General features: G+C 51.2%; 2 protein-coding genes across 19 annotated transcripts in view; one reads left to right on the top strand and one right to left on the bottom strand.

Annotated features, from left to right (window-relative positions):
• Window positions 1-3,687: 3,687 nt before the first annotated feature.
• Window positions 3,688-18,277, top strand: part of LOC122386357 (complexin-like) — a 32,266-nt gene continuing 17,676 nt past the window's right edge. For 2 of the 11 annotated variants that reach the window (XM_043375492.1, XM_043375490.1), the window contains exons 1-2: window positions 3,688-3,715; window positions 7,939-8,231. In XM_043375492.1, coding sequence (XP_043231427.1) covers window positions 8,195-8,231 — 37 coding nt within the window. In that variant the 5' untranslated portion in view covers window positions 3,688-3,715; window positions 7,939-8,194. Of the gene's footprint in view, window positions 3,716-6,540; window positions 8,232-18,277 lie in introns of those variants that run through there. The other 9 variants (XM_043375483.1, XM_043375494.1, XM_043375486.1 and 6 more) reach the window with 9 other exon arrangements.
• LOC122386353 (uncharacterized protein K02A2.6-like) lies at window positions 12,796-17,310 on the bottom strand. 8 transcript variants are annotated; one of them, XM_043375472.1, is made up of 3 exons: window positions 16,533-16,638; window positions 15,738-15,964; window positions 12,796-14,464 (listed from the first exon to the last, which is right to left on the bottom strand). In XM_043375472.1, the coding sequence occupies exons 2-3, from the start codon at window positions 15,827-15,829 to the stop codon at window positions 12,913-12,915; spliced, it is 1,644 nt and encodes a 547-aa protein (XP_043231407.1). In that variant the 5' UTR covers window positions 15,830-15,964; window positions 16,533-16,638; the 3' UTR covers window positions 12,796-12,912. The 8 variants fall into 8 exon arrangements, with proteins under 8 accessions (XP_043231407.1, XP_043231406.1, XP_043231401.1 ...); XM_043375471.1 differs by having other exon boundaries at window positions 12,796-13,439; window positions 15,738-17,310; XM_043375466.1 differs by having other exon boundaries at window positions 12,796-13,205; window positions 13,335-17,309.

The raw sequence follows: 18,277 nt of genomic DNA, 5'->3' as shown, positions 1-18,277 counted from the left end.
CTGCCATCTAGCGGTGGTAACGCGAGCTGCCGAGCAAGGCACCCATTTCGTGCGTCGTCCCGCCTTAGCACAAGTGAAAGTGCACTTGCGCGAGCACTTAAGGTTCCATATATTTTGTATTGACTGGAATATAGTGTAAGCAATGTGTGTAGTAGCTACTTGTTAGCACAAATGAAATGGCAGCCGTTTAGGTAAGTACTCCAAACCCCACACTTCGGTCTAGGCCTATAGGTTCAGATGCCTCCGAGCACTATCAATTTTTTATCCTGCTTCGTCGCATGAACCAACTAGAAGATTAAGTAATAGAAAAGGTGATGCATCGCTGTGTCTTTATTTTGAATCTGGCATATGATACCCGACCCGATGAGCGCAAGGTCCATTATTTAGTGCTTAGAATTAGAAGCTCATTCTGTTCACTAATTGTAAATTTTAACAACTCGTAGAAAGGCTATCGTATCGTTTGCGATACGATAAAACAGCAGTCAAGGACATATGTGTACGATGTGTACGCTCTAAACACATGAAATGGTGTCCTCTGTCCAGTGTCACCAGACATCGCCATGGCAATTTGTCACCGAGGCTTACATTTGCCGAACAACGCCAAAGCCTTGCTATCAGATAGCTGTACATCCGGCTTTCGACGACGGCTTTGGGTAACGATGCCGGCCACTGCCAGGCTTTGACGCCGTATCTCGGGCGCCGCGTGCGGGTCCGCTAACGATTTGCCCCGGGGCACGCTGGGTAATACGGGACAGACACGCCAGGGGCAGCGGTGGCCCCGCCGGCCGGCGTGGTGACTGCGCTCAGCGCCAGCGATCGGCCGGTTTAGTAGCCTCGTTCTCCGGGGAGCGCTGAGCGATTAAAGCGACTCATGATTTCTCGATCGCGTGAGGCAGCGCAGACTTCAGGCCATAAACAGACTGGCCGTCGACTTAGACGGTATAATAGGTACCGGCCTCATCGGCGTAATTTTATAATACAACCATGCGTCACTGTTTGTGTCATTTTGGCATGCATTCTGTGGCGCAGTAAAGGGGCCTCCTTTGCGAGGATCGCTTCCTGTCTCTCCAGGATACAGCAGATGTGACTTAATTGCGGCCGGCCATATTGCAGGTATCTGTTCGAGATGGTCCCTTTGTGGCTTATATAACAGCTGTTTTATTTTATTCGCTTAGCAGACAGACATCAAGGTGGTCTAGCGGAGGATGTGCCATCGATTTCACTTTCGCTGGTTTGTATTTTATTTTCATTCATTTAATAGTTGCGGCCATTTCACAATGTTTTCCAGGTGGTCTCCAGACTGCAGGAGCGTTACAGATCAAAGGCCGGCGCTCGCATGACGCATTGATCCCCCACTAAATTTTCCACCCATAGATCAAAGTGGCTACGGTGAGTTGTAAATCATTGGCTCCTACTCCATTTTGTGCTTCATATATCTGATGGTTATTTTGATGACAATGACCAGCACCGTGCAGTCATCTGGTATTGCAATAGGCGCGGGAACGGAGGGGGGGGGGGGCAGTGGGGGCAGCCTGCCCCCCCCCCCAACTCTGGGGCCGTGGGGACGGTGCCCCCACAACTTTATGACGGAATATCGCGCTTTTTTGCATTTTTCTTTTTTGTTGGAAAAGCCAAGGAATGAAAAATAAGTGGCCTAACACCGGTGAGAAAACTTTTTTTTGGGATTTGGGGGTACCCTAGGTTGATCTCTATAATGGTGTGCCCCAGCCTCCCCCCACCCCCACCCCCACCCCCACCCCCAGTCTGAAAGTAGTTCCCACGCCCCTGATTGCAGTAGCTGCATTGCTGTGTAAACGAATTGAATCATCCAGCCTTGAGCCTACGGTCGTATCTTGATTGGAACCAAGCCAGTTGAACAAACCGCTTCTCCGTTCCTTAATGCAGTTTCATTTCCGCTTGGGCGCGCATTTTCCGTCCAGTACGTGCGTAAAGTTCTTGGAAACTGCCAGCACCCGATGGCGTCTAACACGACGACGATGCGCCGCTGCAGCGCCCTCGTCGCCAATGCCCGTCACAGATACTGCTGTCCGTCATAGATCTCCCCGCGCCCTGTCTCTGACCCCAGGTCCCTCCCCGGATACCTACGCGGACACACCCCTTTCCCCGGCCTCTCCGCAGACACACCCCTTCCCCCGGTCCCTCCCCGGACACACCCCATCCCAGTGACAGATCTCCCCCGCCTGCTCCCGGCCACCGGTCCCGTCCCCGGGCACACCTCATCCCAGTCACAACTCATAGACCTCCGCTGTGGTAAGTTCCTTGCCTCTATGATTCAGCCATCCGGGTTCGATTCCCGGGCAATGCACTTGCATTGCCGCTGCCTGACCGCTTGGAACACCCCATCCCAGCCACAGGCCTCCTCCACCCTATCCCTACCCCGGTCCCGTCCCCGGACACACCCCGGGCCCATTTCTCCGGCTCTCTCCAGCTATCTCGGTCATCCCCAGCTCTGCAGCCCCTCCCGAACCCGTTCCCGTCCCCTCTCAAATCCCTAACTGTCACTGACCGTTCTCTGGAAACAGTATTACGGCGTAAATAATAAGCATAAAACTACGGTTAGACGCTAGACGCTAGATACCTTTTGTTTTTAAAAGCTGGCGATGAATAACGAATTCAGCCGTACGACATTCTTCTGGATCAGACACATTTGTCTGAGTTGAATCCATATCGGGCATAAGACAAACTTGGAATACCGGACTTTGATCGACATATGGAACTGTCAGTGTCGCGAGAGTAGACCCCCTATCTACAGACCACCCACGCTTACGACGAACAGCTAACAGGACGAGCTCACCGACCTCACTTTTCTCACTGACCTCACCGACCTCACTGATCTCACTGAGCGAGCAAGATTAGCCGAGATGGGCTAACTAATCTTACCGACCTCACTAACCTCATAGATTTTACTGACCTCACTGACATCACTGATCTCACTATAGCCTAACTGACTTTACTGACCTCACTTTAGCCTAACTGACTTTACTGACCTCACTTTCTACTGACCTCACTGACCTCACTAATCTCACTTACCTCATTGACCTCATTGACTTCACCGCGCACTGTCCTCACTGACCTCACTGATCAGGGCGGCTGGCTCAGACTGACCTCACCGACCTCACTGACCTCGCTAACCTCACTAATCTCACTGAACGACACCAGTATTAGAAGGTCAGGAAAAAGTCCATAGGTTCAGCTGTGGATAATTACATAGGGTCAGTTGGTAGGATGGTCTATTGAATCAGGTGGGAGAAGGGTACATGCCAATTGCAATGTTGAAAGAGTTGAAAAAAAAAATTACTGTCGGTACCTCCGAAGTACTATTTATCATTGCTTTGGCTAGTAGAATGTCGCTGTTCAATCGTTTCAAAGTTTACTGCTAGGCCGGTTGAAAGTCACTTTTGGGGTCATGCTGGATCAAATGGAAGGCACTGCTGGGTCAGCCGACAGGTCACAGCTAGGTCAGTTGGAAGGTCACAGCTGGGTCAGTATGAAGGTCACAGCTGGGTCAGTGGGAAGGTCACTGCTGGGTCAGCTGGGGAGGGTCCGAGGCGGCGATGGGGGAGGGCCGCCGCCAGCCGGGCGGGCCGGGTGGGCCCTAGCGCCGGTCCAATCGATACTGCGCCGTATTCTCACGCAGCCGGCGGCCCAGCGCGGCTACGGAGCGCCAGTACTACTCGGCACAGCGATGGAGCAGGTAGGTGCTACCCGGTGCAGCATAGAGCAGGTAGGTGCTAACAGGCATGACATAGTGCAGGTAGGTGCTAACAGGCACAGCATAGAGCAGGTAGGTGCTAACAGGGACAGCATAGTGCAGGTAGGTGCTAACGGTAGGTGCTACCCAGCGCAGCACAGTGCAGTCACTGGGCTTCCATGTATCAGGCAGGTGATGGCCCGCTCAGCAAAGTGCAAGAGGTATGCTCTGCTTGGTACCGAAGTGTGTGAAAAAATTAAGCTTGAAGTATATGCAATCGATTTCGATTAGGCACCCGTTGATTGAGCTCACTGATCAGTTTCAACTCGCTCGTTCGCGCTTTCGTCGGATAATCCACTGGGATCATAAACATTTGACCGTTTTCGGCTAAATCATTGAGATCATTTCAAAATCCACAGCATATGCGGATAATTTATCTGATGGAAACGAAATATGTATTAAGTCACTTACAATCGCTACATGAAAGCCTTCAAAAATGCAACAATACTTTAGTGTAAACTTCATAATTTGTTTTGCATTTTGATCTTTATTGCTCCCTGTCGAGGCACTTTTCCCCTCCACAGTCTGATGTCGAGCCGGGCTATAGCCGTGTTACAACAATTACACGTTGAACCAATTCAATGAGATCTCACACACAAACCTGCAGTTACTCGATTCGTTTCCCAGTGTTTGAGCTCCTTGGGCCTCACCCCGTGAACACCGGGAGTGAACATTTCGCGATTATTTCACACCGGAAAAATCAATAAAAAATTAAGTGCGCCATGGACGCAGTATATACCTGAAACTATGTAAAACACTGCAAGAACAATCTAGAAGTACGGTCTTCACCGCCACGGGCTTTAGCCATACAAATCAGCTGATGACGGAATGTGTATACGATAGTCGATACTTGACGCATTATAAGGAAAAAGTCGGTACTTTCAAGCAGATTTCTGGAAAATGTAGGTATAGGCAAGTCCTACTGCTCGGCATTGCTATACAGTGCATAGATGTTCAGCTTCATCCGACGAATCTATGAAGGTTAGTGAAGTCTGGCATATGTCTGAGCAGCATATCTAAGAAGCATGCCATTACATCTGCGGAAGCACGCAAGAAAACACCCATACACAGCCGTGGATATTGGATAGCGCTGTCTTTCATTGCTAGATCGTTGATCCTCGATTGAACTCTGCCGAGAAAGTGCATCCGGATATTAGGGTTAGGTCAGATTGCACCTGAGTTAACTTCACTTCGGTCCCGAATAGAGTATGTAAGCCAGTTTACGACCTAATTTGTCCCGAAAACAATCCCTTATTGGCTTCTGTGGGCCATCGAATGGGTAATCCCGGCCGTAACCGTTATCACTACAAAGTCGGTCTCTAATGCCGTCAGAATGTTGAAGGCGCACACATACGGAACGGCGCAAAACCTAAATACCTATTTAGAGCAAAATTCCCGTACCCTGGTGGGTCCAGAGATAATGGCTTTGTTCCAAATGCCTCTCCCGCCCGCAGAGTCTGAAATTCAAAAATAATTGCGTCGTCCTCCCGCAACCATCTTATCAACTAATCAGCAACTAATCAACCACATTTCTGAATCGGCCAATGTTATTTTGTCTATAAAGTGTAAACATTATTTACAAATGAAATCAAAATTCAATGCAAAAATGTTTAGCCTATCATCAATATCAATCACTGGGGCAGAATGAAATTTTCTATAAGCTAACAGTGTCAGCTATTCCATGACCAGTCATTGTTTTTTGAAAGTCATTTAACGGTGGCGGCGAGAGCAGCTACATGCATACTTATGCTGGGTACTTTTTCAAGTTAGATGCAGCTGCAGTACCTACCCTGTCAAAACCAATTCATCGGCATGCATTTTATTTCATTATGAATCGATGCATACATCTGACTATTTCGAAGCGACCTCAGAGAAGGGTTTCTAATATTCAGCTCATCATCTGCACAGTAATCCTATCTGCCGGCTGATGCTGCAGCTCATGCGACGACATCTTAGCGAGAATTGGGCGGCGTGACGCGCTCTGCCGACAAAATTGAAATGGTTCCACAAAACACCCGATGCTCCCGCTTCCCAGAACTGGGCGGAAATGAAGACCTCCAGTCGGAACAGCATCACGATCCGACTTCCCTGTTCTGCGGGTGTCGATCATTGACTGTCACATCGTCGTTCGACGCTATTGTTATCGTCGCAGCCTATCCATTTTCGTCGCGAGTCGCGTTACTCGCTTCACCAGCTGGCGACTTCATCCCGTAAACCGCGCTGTTTCGAGCCGTAACGACGGAACGGTTACGGTTCCAACCGTAACGACGGAACGGTTACGCCGTCGGTCGTCTCGGGTCACTCTTGGGTCACGTACCAACAGGCTACCTCTGTCCTGGGTTACCTCTGAGTAACCAACTTGGGTTACCTTTCAATCAACTTTGAGTCACCTTGGAGTAACTGCAAACCTGGATCATTTATGACACATGTGTCACCTGAATTTCCTCTTGATTATCTAACTAGATCGTCTTCGGAGAATGGCTCACCTATTTTTCACTTCTAGATCATTCTTGGGTCACCTTCCTCCACCATCCCCATTCCGCCTCTGCCGCCGTCTTTTGTTGCTCAGTTCCCACCTCCCTTTCCGTCGCGTCGATTGCTGGTTAGATTGTGTCCCCGTCCCCCACCGCCGGCCGTGGCGGACCAGCTCTGATGTATGGTGCCACTCGGTGCTCCCTGGCGCTCCCCTCCCCTCCCCTCTGGGGGCCGCATTCAGGTCTGATCATTCCGACCTTGCGACGGGCGCGGGGCGTCCGACCGTGACAGACACAGACTGGGACACACTTGTGGCGCGGCGGGCAGCTGGGGGCGCGCGTCTGGCTGTCAAGGGCACAGTGCAGCGGCGGAGGCAGAGGGGAAGGTGGCGGTTGCTGCTGGTGGTTGCTGTGGTGTCGGTGGCGGTGGTGTTGGTGGTGGTGGTGGTGGTTGTGGTGGTAAATGACTATTGGCTTGGGTAATAGTGGTGCCAGAATAGCTTATTGACCAAGAACGACCAACGAGGTGATTGCGGCTAGGTCGCTCATGCATGCTTTCATAAGGCATTAACACTATAAAGGGAGCATTAAAGAGCGTAAGAGCTGTTTCCGTATCGAAAATCTGTTAATCGCCTTGATCAGGAAATACTATTCCTCAGCCTCATTATACAGTAGGTCCAGAGACTTACATTTTTGAACACAGGTAAAGTTGACAATGTCAACTTTGACCGTGACCGTAACAGACCAGTTGTGACATTACATGCCATGTAGTGTCACAACCGGTAGGGACGACGAAGTATGTACAAACACCATCATTCTATGACTTGGCAACATTTTCTTTGAAGGGGATGAAAAAAGTTTGATCAAGGCCTGGCAAGTAGAGATATCTAATAGGAATTTTCCTCAGTTCCTAATCGCTTTTAGGCATGCATGAAAACGCCTCTTTCGATCCTCTTAACTTTTCGTGACGTGCCAAGCAATTAATTAAGGCAATGTACAGCGTTAATAAAAAGTGTCTGTTGTCGGATCAAAACTTGGCAGGCTTATAGTCGGTAAAATTGTAATCAAACTAAGCTTATCTGCTCCGTCGATATCATACATGGACGGTGAAATCGTGCAATAGATACACTCGTGGTCGCTATTACTCGCATGAGTGCTGTAGAAACACACAATCCCATCTGTATATATGTGATCATCGGTCATAATAAAACACTTCAAGTGGAGGGTAATGTATCATCCAATGTAATAGGTCAAAGCCAGGCTGAGCGTGATTTACGATTTACGCTCTTGTCGTGACCATTGTGAGTTAAATAAAAGTTAAACTAGATCTTAAATGGTAACGGGAGCATTCTCAGTGGAGCTTGCTTTTCTTCAAGAAATATGTTCGACAAGTACAATAAACTACATGCTATTGCTTAGGTATGCGCTTGCTTATAACATCATAACATTACCGAAGCTATTGATTGGTCGCAATTATTATTGCTCGTTCCTGAGTGTCCAGGATATTTTTACTAGGTATACCTAATTACCGTACACATCTGGAGAACCTAGATAAGCATGGAAACTTGAGAGGTGTTAAAAACTTGCTCGAATATTTCTTTGACGGCAAACACCACGTCTCTCCGTTGGCTTATCGTTGAGTATTTTGGATGCTGGCTGGTTGCACTCACATGCCATTTCCTCTGCTTTCAGGTTTGAGGAAAGGATGCAGTGACACATTTCGGCCTCCTATCTCTCCTTTCTCTTGAACCACATCTCTGCGTCTTGCCCACTCACCCTCTCGTTCCACTTCATTTTCCTATCTTCCTCTGCGACCGATTCCAGTCCAGACAGCTCTTTCTGGCCGCCCTTTGCTGGCCGCCAGCACCTCAACAGCAGCACCGTCTCGAGTCGCCCTGCGAACCTGTGAAGCTACCGGCAGCCGACCGTCGGCCACAAAACGCCAGCAATGTTCGGAATGTTCAACCCAATGAGCGCCGTCACCAGTAAGTGAAACCACTCCTTTCTCTTTTCACCTTTGAATATGAAAATAACTGATCTGCTTCTCATTCCGCTGGCTAGTTATCCCTCTACTGCTATAATATGTTATGTTTCCGCTTAGTGGGGCGAAATTGTTCAATAAAGCCCTATGCAAGTATCGAGAAGTGCATTGAAGCTTTGAAGCTTTTGTGAACAGCACTGGCGATATTTTAGAGTGTCCTACTATTGATTTGCAAGCATTAATGTCATTTGCAAAATCCTTTAATGCGTCTAATTTGGGTTTCCATTTGACGTGGCACAAAGTGTGCGTTGTTTTGTTTTCGTGGGATTGAGCAGCTGGACGAAAGAACCTTATGGACTTAAATTTATGATGACATCGCATTAGTGGCACTCGATAATTCGCTGAATTCGGTGCTTTTGATGTTGTAAAGGTTATGTCATTTACGTTTGAAGAAAAGTCACAAATGTTCCTTGCATTTTCTGCTGCGAAAGGTTCAAAGATAAGCTAGGTTTTTCTGTATCTAGTTGTGTTGTCTGCGATCAGAGATTTTAGTTAGATTAGTGTCGGCACCATCTACCGAACTATCCATATCGGACCATTTGGTAGATATGATACAATGGAAAAGAAATCGATGTGGTCGATCACAATTATATTCTGAGGAAACAGCTATTCAATGATGGAATAAACAAAGCCCAAGACATCGATGAAAGATACGTAGGCACTATATGTTATCGATTAATCATTTTATCTTTTTACATTTTACTTATTACGGATTAGCCCAATTTGCCTACTTCAAACAAAAATGCTAAGGAATGTTTGACTACTTTCACCCGTATAATAATGCTCGTTGTCTTATTAGTTTATTCAGCGCATTGGCTAGGTATTTACGACAGGAAAGACAGTCTATCTGGCCATTTGCCGTGCCTTTCCCACCCGATGCCTCCGACTAGCCGTACTGGGGCCGGTCTGATCCGGACCGATCCGCCCAGTTCCGGTCACTCCGCAGGCCCGCGGGCCACTCCGTCGCTGCAACAGGATTGAGAGGCCTTAACTCGGTAAATCAGCAATGGGCCGCTCCGTATCGAACGCTGGCGCGGGCGAGACGAGGCGGGAGACGTAGTGAATGGTTACTGACCCGCCGCTGTTGCGGTCACTGCCTGCTGGGCTGCTGTAGATTATCCGACCAAGCAGAGGTCACACGGGTCACTCCGTGGACCGTCAGAAGGTCAGAGGTGGGGTCTGTCAGTGACGGTTCGTGCGGGATCCACTGCAGGACCAAGGACATATGAGGCATAATATTGCCAACCGTAATGTAGCACCCCTGCTCAGGTCCAATTGTTATTACTTGAAGAGTAGTCACTCAGTAAAAGATAGATATGTGGCTCCCGTCAATCCACCCGGCTCTTCCAAGGTCCCGTGGTCCTGCTGTATATCTGTGTTCTCTGCGAAGCTGCATCCTCTTTTCCCTTGGAACTGAATCCCCTTCTTTCCCTGCCCCGTCTTCCAAGTGGAGCTGTATCCTCGTGAGTTGTATCCCCGTCTTCCCTTGGAACTGTATTCCCGTCTTTCCCGTGGAGCTGTATCTTCTTCTTCCCCATGGAGACGTCTCTCTATCTTCTCTGTGGAGCTGTATCCTCGTCTTCCCTGTGGAGCCATCTCCCCGTCTTGTCCACGGAGCTGTCTCTCTATTTTATTATGCCGAACTTATATCCCGTCTTCCCCGTGGAGCTGTAGTCTGTATCCCCGTCTTATCAATGGAGCAATATCTATTATCTGTGGAGCTGTGTCCCCGTGATATCCATGGAGTTGTCCCTCTATCTTCCCTGTGGGGCTGTCCCTCCATATTCCCTGTGGGGCTGTTCCTCTGTCCTCTCCGTGAAGCCGTATTCCTGTCTTCCCGTGGAGTGGTATCCTTGTCTTCCCCAGGGAGCTATCCCTCAATCTTCCCCTGTGGGGCTGCACGTGAAGCTGTACTCCTGTCTTCTCTGAGGAACTGTATCCCCTTCTTCTCCTTGGAGCTGTATCCTCGTCTTCCCCCTGAAGTTATATCCCCTCCTCCCCGCGGAGTTATATCCTCGTCCGCTCCCTGTGGAGCTGTGTCCTCGTGAGTTGTATCCTCGTCTTCCCCCTGAAGTGATATCCCCTCCTCCCCGCGGAGTTATATCCTCGTCTACTCCCTGCGGTGCTGTTTCCACGCCCTCTGACCGTGACAGCGACTGGGCTGGACTGGCAGCCCGCCCACCCCTATCGGCCGCGTGTCGAACGAGAATTGATTGCCGTCCCGGTCAGTGGCCGGCCGCCCGCAGCTAATGAACGCGGGAATTGCCGCCAATCTAATAGACATGGAGAACTTCACCTCTCAGGAATGGCTACATTTGTCACGAGTTCCCCATCCTCATGCGCAACTCTCTGCGACGGTTGTGCCCTGCAGGTTGTGCCTACTCTACATAGATGATTCAGATACAGGCCACAGGGATTTATTATTTCTTGTTTTTTTTTTGCATAAGTATAAACGGGACAGATCAGGAAAGGTATTTCGGGACACATTCAAGTGAGTAGATATAATTTCAAAACCGTCACAACTACAAGACAGCGCTAAAACTATCGGGTGTTGGCTTTGGCTTTACTTTGATTTTGCAAACCCATCGAAGTACAAAATCTAAAACCATTGTCATTGTGGTCATTGTGTGATCGGTGTCGGCCAGATCTCCGGGAGCGCTCAGTTGTCTTCGACAAAGTTCTGTTGTCGTCCCGGTGAAGACGAGTGACATTTGGGCTATTGTATCGATGAAGTAAGACTTGTGACTCTGCACTGAAGTTACTTTGGTGACTTTGGAAATTTCCAGAAAGCTCAGGGCGAGTGGCGTTTCGCTCATGCTTTTATATCCCAGGAATGACTGCCTGCAATTCTTAATCGCAAATGCATTTCGGGCAAGGGCAATTTAGCGAGTTTTAGAGGTTTATGAAGCTGTTTGCTTGATTGCCTATAGTAGGCTTGTGAGTACTTGGTATGCATAATAATAATAAACATAATGGTTCCACATAAGTTATCGACCCTCGCTTTATCGACATAACTATGTGTGTTATACCTGGAATGTTCAGTTTTGATGAATGAGCAATTATTACCCAAATTATTAGCATTTCACTTAGTGATTTTATAACCTTATACCAACTTTGTCTGGAAGAAACATGTCACCAGATTGTATAGCTGGAATGCCAACGAAGGCGCACCAACATCTGACCTCTGCGATACGACATTTCCTAGAATTCTCACTAGTGGCATTCAAAGTTTACCTACAATTTTAGCATGCGGTCTTGGTACTCCTAACTATGGACCGTATAGCTAACTTTTGGCCTTACTCAGTGTTGGAGTGCATATATTTTAACAATAATTTATAGGAGCAATGCAGGGCTTGATGATGAGTGTTGAGAAGATAAGGTCAACCAGTGCTTTATAACGTAACGAACATAACGTCCAATTTTTTTCATATTGGTGATAAACAGTCAGGAACACTGCTCGTGGCAGTGTGTCAGTCCTCGTCAGGTCACCGCTGATGAGGTCAGGGGTGAGGGAATCGGAGGGGTCAGAGGGCGGCCGCCGGCGCGTGTCATGTCCTACGGTCGATGGCCACAGGGACACGCATGAGTGGCAGGGAATTGGACGGCCGGATCAGCCACCACGGGTCAGAAATCAGACGTCCGGCTCGGGGCAGAAGCTCAGGGGAATAGTGAACGAATGCCCATTGCGTGTATTTCGATCACCGAGCTGTGATGTACCGTGGTAGCTACATGCATGGCAAAACATTAAAAAACATATTTTTAACGAAACGGAGCAAAACATATTTCTCCAAAAGATGTCCTGGATGTGATGGGGGTCGAGCAATCTGGCAGCTCAATACCGTCGCTGTATTTGCAGTACAACTGCACATTTTCATTCTCTCTGACGAACATTGTGTGCCACATATTTTGTTTACTCAAACGGCTTGTTCAAACAGTGCCCACGGCTTTCCCAACTACCTCTGTCTGTTATTGCTATTGTCTCTGGCTGGGCCGCAATATCCCGCACATCTGTAGGCCGGACGGCGCCGTGTTTGGCCTACTGTTGCGATAATGATGTCGGCCTGTTTTCGCTGGCCGCTCCGCCGCTCGGCCGCTCGGCCGCGGGCTGTGCGCGCTGGCGGCCTCTCGGGCACGGCGGCGGTCCTGACGGGCGTCACTCCTCCGAGCCGTATCGATCATCAGAGAGCCGCAGCCGCAGCGGCACTGCCGAAAGACAATCGTCCCGGCCGCCCGGTGCGGCGACGCGCCGCCGACCGCCTTCGCCGCCAGTCCAATATCGCCAGATAATGGCTGCGGGAGCCGTCCCAGAGCCGCTGAGCCTCAGTTAACTGGCCAAAGGAGCTCGCCGCCATGAGGCTGTGTTTTCGAGAGCGTCTACTTTATGGATCATGGAATATGCATGTAGTGTCGTCTTCCGAATCTCCCGAATCAGCAGTCCGCTCGTCAAGTCCTCACCAAAGTCCTCACTATATACCGTGGTCCTCACAGTGCCAGCCCGATCAAACAAGTGTGTATTTTACAAAACTGAAGCTCCGACAACATCTCGGCCAAGGTCAACTGAATTCATGGTCGTTAAATCACTGCCGTTTAGTTCACTGCCAAGTTACTACATTTTCCCCCCTCCATTAACGGAAACGCGCTGGTGTCTTGATGCGTCTCCCACACCGCGTTCGCCGTTCCCCACCGTCACGCGCCAGGGACGACGGTCCCCCACCGTTGCCACGTATCGGGGACGACGACCCCTCACCGCGCGCACCGTTGCCACGTATCGGGGACGACGACCCCTCACCGCGCGCACTGTCGCCACGTATCGGGGACGACGACCCCTCACCGCGCGCACCGTCGCCACGTATCGGGGACGACGACCCCTCACCGCGCGCCGGGGACGGCGGCGGTCCCGCCGGAGACGGCGGCGGTCCTCCGTCGCCGCGTGCCGGAGACGATGCGCGGCCCCTGGACAGCGGTCCACCGCCGTCGCTCGTTGGGGGCTCTCCCTCGCCGGCGCTCGTCGGGGACGGCCGCCCTCCGCCACCGCCGCGCGCCGGTCCTCCGTCGCCGCGCGCCGGAGACGGCGGTCCTCCGCCGCCGCCTGCCGGAGACGGACAACCGCCGACTTCACTCCGTCTCGCTGGCGGCGATCCGCTCGAAGGATCTGTGGAGCGGGTTAGTCGTTCAGCGTGCACCAATGTCCCACAGCTGAGTTTGTATGAGACACGTCCCCTCCTTTCCATCACCATTCTCGGAGACGAGAAGGCCTGCCGACCTTTCCTGGGGCGGGGCACCAGCCTAAACCTCACCCATTCTCCCACTTCATAGTCCCTCGGCCGGGCACCATACCTCAGGTCGAAGTACTTTTTCTGCTTTTCCTGCTGCGTCGCCACCCGCGCCCTCGTCGTCGAGTCGTCCACCGGACGACGCTCAGCCGCCGCGTGCAGCTTGGTGCGCAGTTGCCTCCCTCGCAGCAGCTCCGCCGGTGACCTGCCCGTAGTGGAATGGGGTGTGGACCTATATGACAATAGGAACTCACGGATGGCCCGCTTCCAATCCATACCATCGGCCGTCGCAGTCTGCAGGACATTTTTGACGTTCTTATTGAACCGCTCAACTGCTCCCGCCCCCCTTGGGTGATAGGGAGTCACTCTGATTTGTCTCACACCCACTTCTTTCAGGTAGCCTGTGAAGACAGCAGAGGTGAATGCAGTACCGTTGTCACAAACTAGCTCTTCTGGGTATCCTTCTCGACTCGCAACAGCCTCCATGAACTCTATCACTGACTCCGAGTTGGGGTGCGCACAAAATGCTACCTCTGGCCACTTTGAGTAGTAATCGACCATGACAATAGCAAAACGTCTCTGCACCCCACCTCCCTCCATCGGTCCAATGAAGTCTATGCCCACTTTACTCCAGGGCGTCTGGGGCAGGGGCACCGGGTTCAGTGGGGGCACATTCACCTTGACAGTCTTGTCAGCGGTAGCGCAAGCAGCACATTGACGCACAAGACACTCAACGTTGGCGTCCATCCCGGGCCACCAAAACAGCTCCCTCAAGCGCTGCTTAGTTCTTACCGTGCCTTGATGTCCCTCATGAGCAAGATCCAGAAGACGCCTTCTCAGCTCCTCCGGAACCACGATCCGGTCGCCCTTGAAGATGAGACCGTCAGCCGTTGACAGCTCCAGCCTGCAGCGGAAGAACGGTCTCAGGTCGTCAGGACAGCTGGCAATCCTTGCCGGCCACCCTTCGTCCAGCTGACTCTTCAGCTTCCTGAGAACAGGGTCGGTCTGAACTGACTCGCGGAGCTCGCCTCTGCTCACTGCCGAGAGACGCTCCACCCGTTCAGCTATCTCCGCCACCAGCTGCTCCTCGTCGTCTGGAGCCGCTTCCGCGCCCACTGCCGGCAGACGCGAGAGACCGTCAGCCACGTTACACTTGCCTGGCACGTGACGGATCTCGAAGTCGTAGACGAGGAGGCGACTGGCCCAGCGACTGATCCTCATTCCTGCCCGTCCGACTCCTCTGGACGTGAGAAGTCGCAGCAGCGCCTGATGGTCCGTCCTGAGGGTAAAGTGAATGCCAAACAGGTACCGATGCCAGTGTTCAATAGCCCATAGAGCAGCCAGTGCCTCCTTCTCAGTCGCACAATACTTCCGCTGTGCTGAGGAGAGGGTAGCGGATGCGAACGCCACGACCCGCTCTCCTTCCGGGTGGATCTGGCTCAGCACCCCACCGAGACCAACATCAGACGCGTCCGTGGTCACCACTGTCGGTAAGGTGGGGTCAAACATGGCAAGCGCAGAACTGGACGTGATCAGAGCGATCACCCTCCTGAAGACCAGCTCCAGTTCCTCAGACCACTCGAACTCGTGACTTGCACTCGAACGAAGTTGCGCGCGCAGAGGCTCCACCAGCGACGAGTAGCCCTGCACGAACCTGGCATAGAAGCCAAAAAGGCCCAGAGCTGACTGGAGGTCAGCCTTGGTCCGCGGTGACGTCAACTCCGTCATCCCTCTCGTCCTCTCAACACTGACCGAGATGCCAGCTGCGCTCACTGTCAACCCGAGGAAGTCAAGTGTGGGGACACCAAACAAGCACTTCTTCTCGTTCAGGGTGATACGATGAGCGTTCAGTCGCGCGAGGACTTGCTGCAGCCGGACATCATGCTCTGGTGCATCCCTGCCAAACACAATGATGTCATCCATGTACACCATCACCCCTGGCAGACCCGTCAGGACGGCTTCCATGACCTTCTGGAATGCCGCTGGAATGGACGACAGTCCAAAACAGCACCGTTTGTAGCGCCACAGACCCTCGTGCGTCATGAAAGCGGTCAAGTCACGGGACTCTTTGTGAAGCATCAACTGATTGAATGCTGACTTCATGTCTAGTGAAGAAAATACTCTGGCTCCTCTGAGCTTATCTAACATCTCTTGCATGTCAGGCAAGGGGTGCTTACTTGAGATGATGCTCTTGTTCACCTCCTTCAAGTCCAAGCAGAGACGGATACCACCAGTCCGTCGCCGGGTGACCACCACAGGTGACACCCATGGAGAGGAGTCCACCCTCTCTATGACGTCCTGCTTCTCCAGCTTCTCCAGGTGCTCCTTCACTTCACCCCTGACCGACAGCGGCAGGGGTCGCAGCTTCTGACGGACCGGAGTGGCCCCCTCCTTCACCTTGACTCTGTGGACAAAGCCGTGTATGGCGGGCAGAACCTCTGCATCCTCCCCCTCCACCGCACAGACGACATTGCCATCTTTGACTGTAACACTAAGCAGCTGCTGTAGGTCACGGCCAAGCAGGGGTACACTGTGGGACTCCACCACGAACAAGGTACCCTCAGTCGAACATCCCCTGTCAGAGGACACTGTGGCCGTCATCATACCACGAACAGGCAGAAGGTGTCCTCCATATCCCTGAAGCCTGATGGAAGACATCTGTAGAGGGACGTGCGCAAACTGCTCCTGATACAAGCTGCTGGGTATCAGACTCACTCCCGATCCTGTATCCACCAACATCTGGACCTGAATTCCATCAATGCCAACAGACATCATGGGACGAGGCACTTGAGAGGGCACATGGTGCACAGTCGACACTTCTACCACACAGGCATGCGAAGACTCCTGACGCTTGCACATGACTGCATAATGCCCTTTCTCATGACACTTGTTACACTTCCTGACCCTGGCTGGACACTCCTTACTCTTGGCTTTATGTCCTTTACGGCCACATGCAAAACAGGTCATCTCACCTTGCTGTCGTTTCTTGCCTTCTGAGTCTCGCCGGGTGGAGAAGCCGCCTCTCCTCTCAGTCGCTGCCACCTCCTTGAGGACCTCTGCCCCCAGCTCCGGAGACCTACCAGCTAGAGTTTGTTGACGGTCAGCAGCCTGATCAGCAGCGAGAGCGATGACTTCAAGACGCTGCAGGGTTAGGTTTTCTTCCTGACACAGTCTTTCCTTAAGCCTTTGAGAGGAACATCCTTCCAAAAACTGATCTCTTATCATTTCATCTTCTAAGTTACCAAATGCACACTTCTGACTACCTTCCCTCAGATTGGCTAGGTAGGTACGAACAGAAGAAGCCTGCTGTCTGCACTTCCTGAATTTTATCCTCTCTGAGATGATATCAGTCTTACTGACAAACAGACGACATAAGACAGCTACTGTATCCTCAACCAAAGTGGTGTCAGAGGGCTCTGTTTTCACAATACCTCCTGGGCACTCAGCCCTAAACAGTCTCCGCCCTTCCTGCCCAAGGCAGTGCAGGAGCAAGGCCTGCTGCCTCTCCTGACTCCATGCTGACCAACCTATGGCCATGGCATAAACTTCGAAGTCCGGAAACCAGTTATTCCACGGCACCACCGGCGGGCCTGGAAGAGGTAAGAATGCCGCGGGCGGACGAATTCCCTCCATACCTCACGTCTGGTCCGACTACCTCGTCGCCAATTGTAGTGTCGTCTTCCGAATCTCCCGAATCAGCAGTCCGCTCGTCAAGTCCTCACCAAAGTCCTCACTATATACCGTGGTCCTCACAGTGCCAGCCCGATCAAACAAGTGTGTATTTTACAAAACTGAAGCTCCGACAACATCTCGGCCAAGGTCAACTGAATTCATGGTCGTTAAATCACTGCCGTTTAGTTCACTGCCAAGTTACTACAATGCAATATGCATATCACTTAATACCTGAAGCGCAGCAACATCATAATCTGAAATTAAGTGGGGCGGTTTTATTTTATACTTTTTATCTCTTTCGGGTATCACAAAAAGACGTTCATACAAGTTATTAATTGCGTCTGCGCACAAATGATAAGAAATGCCTGCGTTGGCGCCATTTCGAAACAACTTCACGGATTATAAAACCAAAAGGCAAATTGAACTTTGCCTTTACGCTGGCCCTAAACCGATTTGACGTCAAAGTACCTATGCAACCATACTTTCAGGTACGTACACATCTCATGCATGCACAAGCATATTGCCGCATGTATATGCATAGTTTGTCAACTCCCCAACAAATATACGTAAACGAATATGCATGCAGCTTGCAAATGCACTGCGGTTTAATATAGGTATGTGTTCCTGTTAGCAACTTGGTATAACGTGCTGCGATTTAAGAATTGATATACAGGGTGTAACGAAATTATCCGGACATTGTTCTTCCCGCTCTAATTAGAGAACAAAACAGTCGGGGGCTTTCTCGTTTATTTACCGATGTAGCCACCGTTCATCTTAACACAGTCACTCATGCGCTGGGGCATCCCAGCCACCAGACTCTCCAGCACACTGCTTTTGATCCGGCGCCACGCCGTCTTGACCTGTGTCTCCAGGTGATCCGTGCTGGTGGCGGGTGGCTTCTGATTCACCTCCTGCTGGAGAATAGCCCACAAGTTATCAATGGGATTGAGGTCAGGGCTATTCCCAGGCCACACCCCGTTGGCCCAGAAGGATGGGAGGTTCTCACGGCACCAGTCTTGAGTCCTTTTGGCGCTGTGAGGCGGTG

Source organism: Amphibalanus amphitrite, unplaced genomic scaffold, assembly GCF_019059575.1.
Source record: "Amphibalanus amphitrite isolate SeventyFive unplaced genomic scaffold, NRLGWU_Aamphi_draft 000248F_arrow, whole genome shotgun sequence".
Lineage (NCBI taxonomy): Eukaryota > Metazoa > Arthropoda > Thecostraca > Balanomorpha > Balanidae > Amphibalanus > Amphibalanus amphitrite.
Note: the sequence above shows the minus strand (reverse complement) of the source record. Positions and strands in the feature narration are given on the sequence as shown.

Bases quoted from the DNA above. Each gene is read 5' to 3' on its own strand.
- LOC122386353 (XM_043375466.1), bottom strand. From the start codon at position 17,193: ATGGAGGGAATTCGTCCGCCCGCGGCATTCTTACCTCTTCCAGGCCCG. The intron at 13,206-13,334 runs GACCGGCGCGCG...GCGGCGACGGAG, and splicing joins TCCGGCGCGCGGCGACGGAG to GACCGCCGCCGTCTCCGGCG.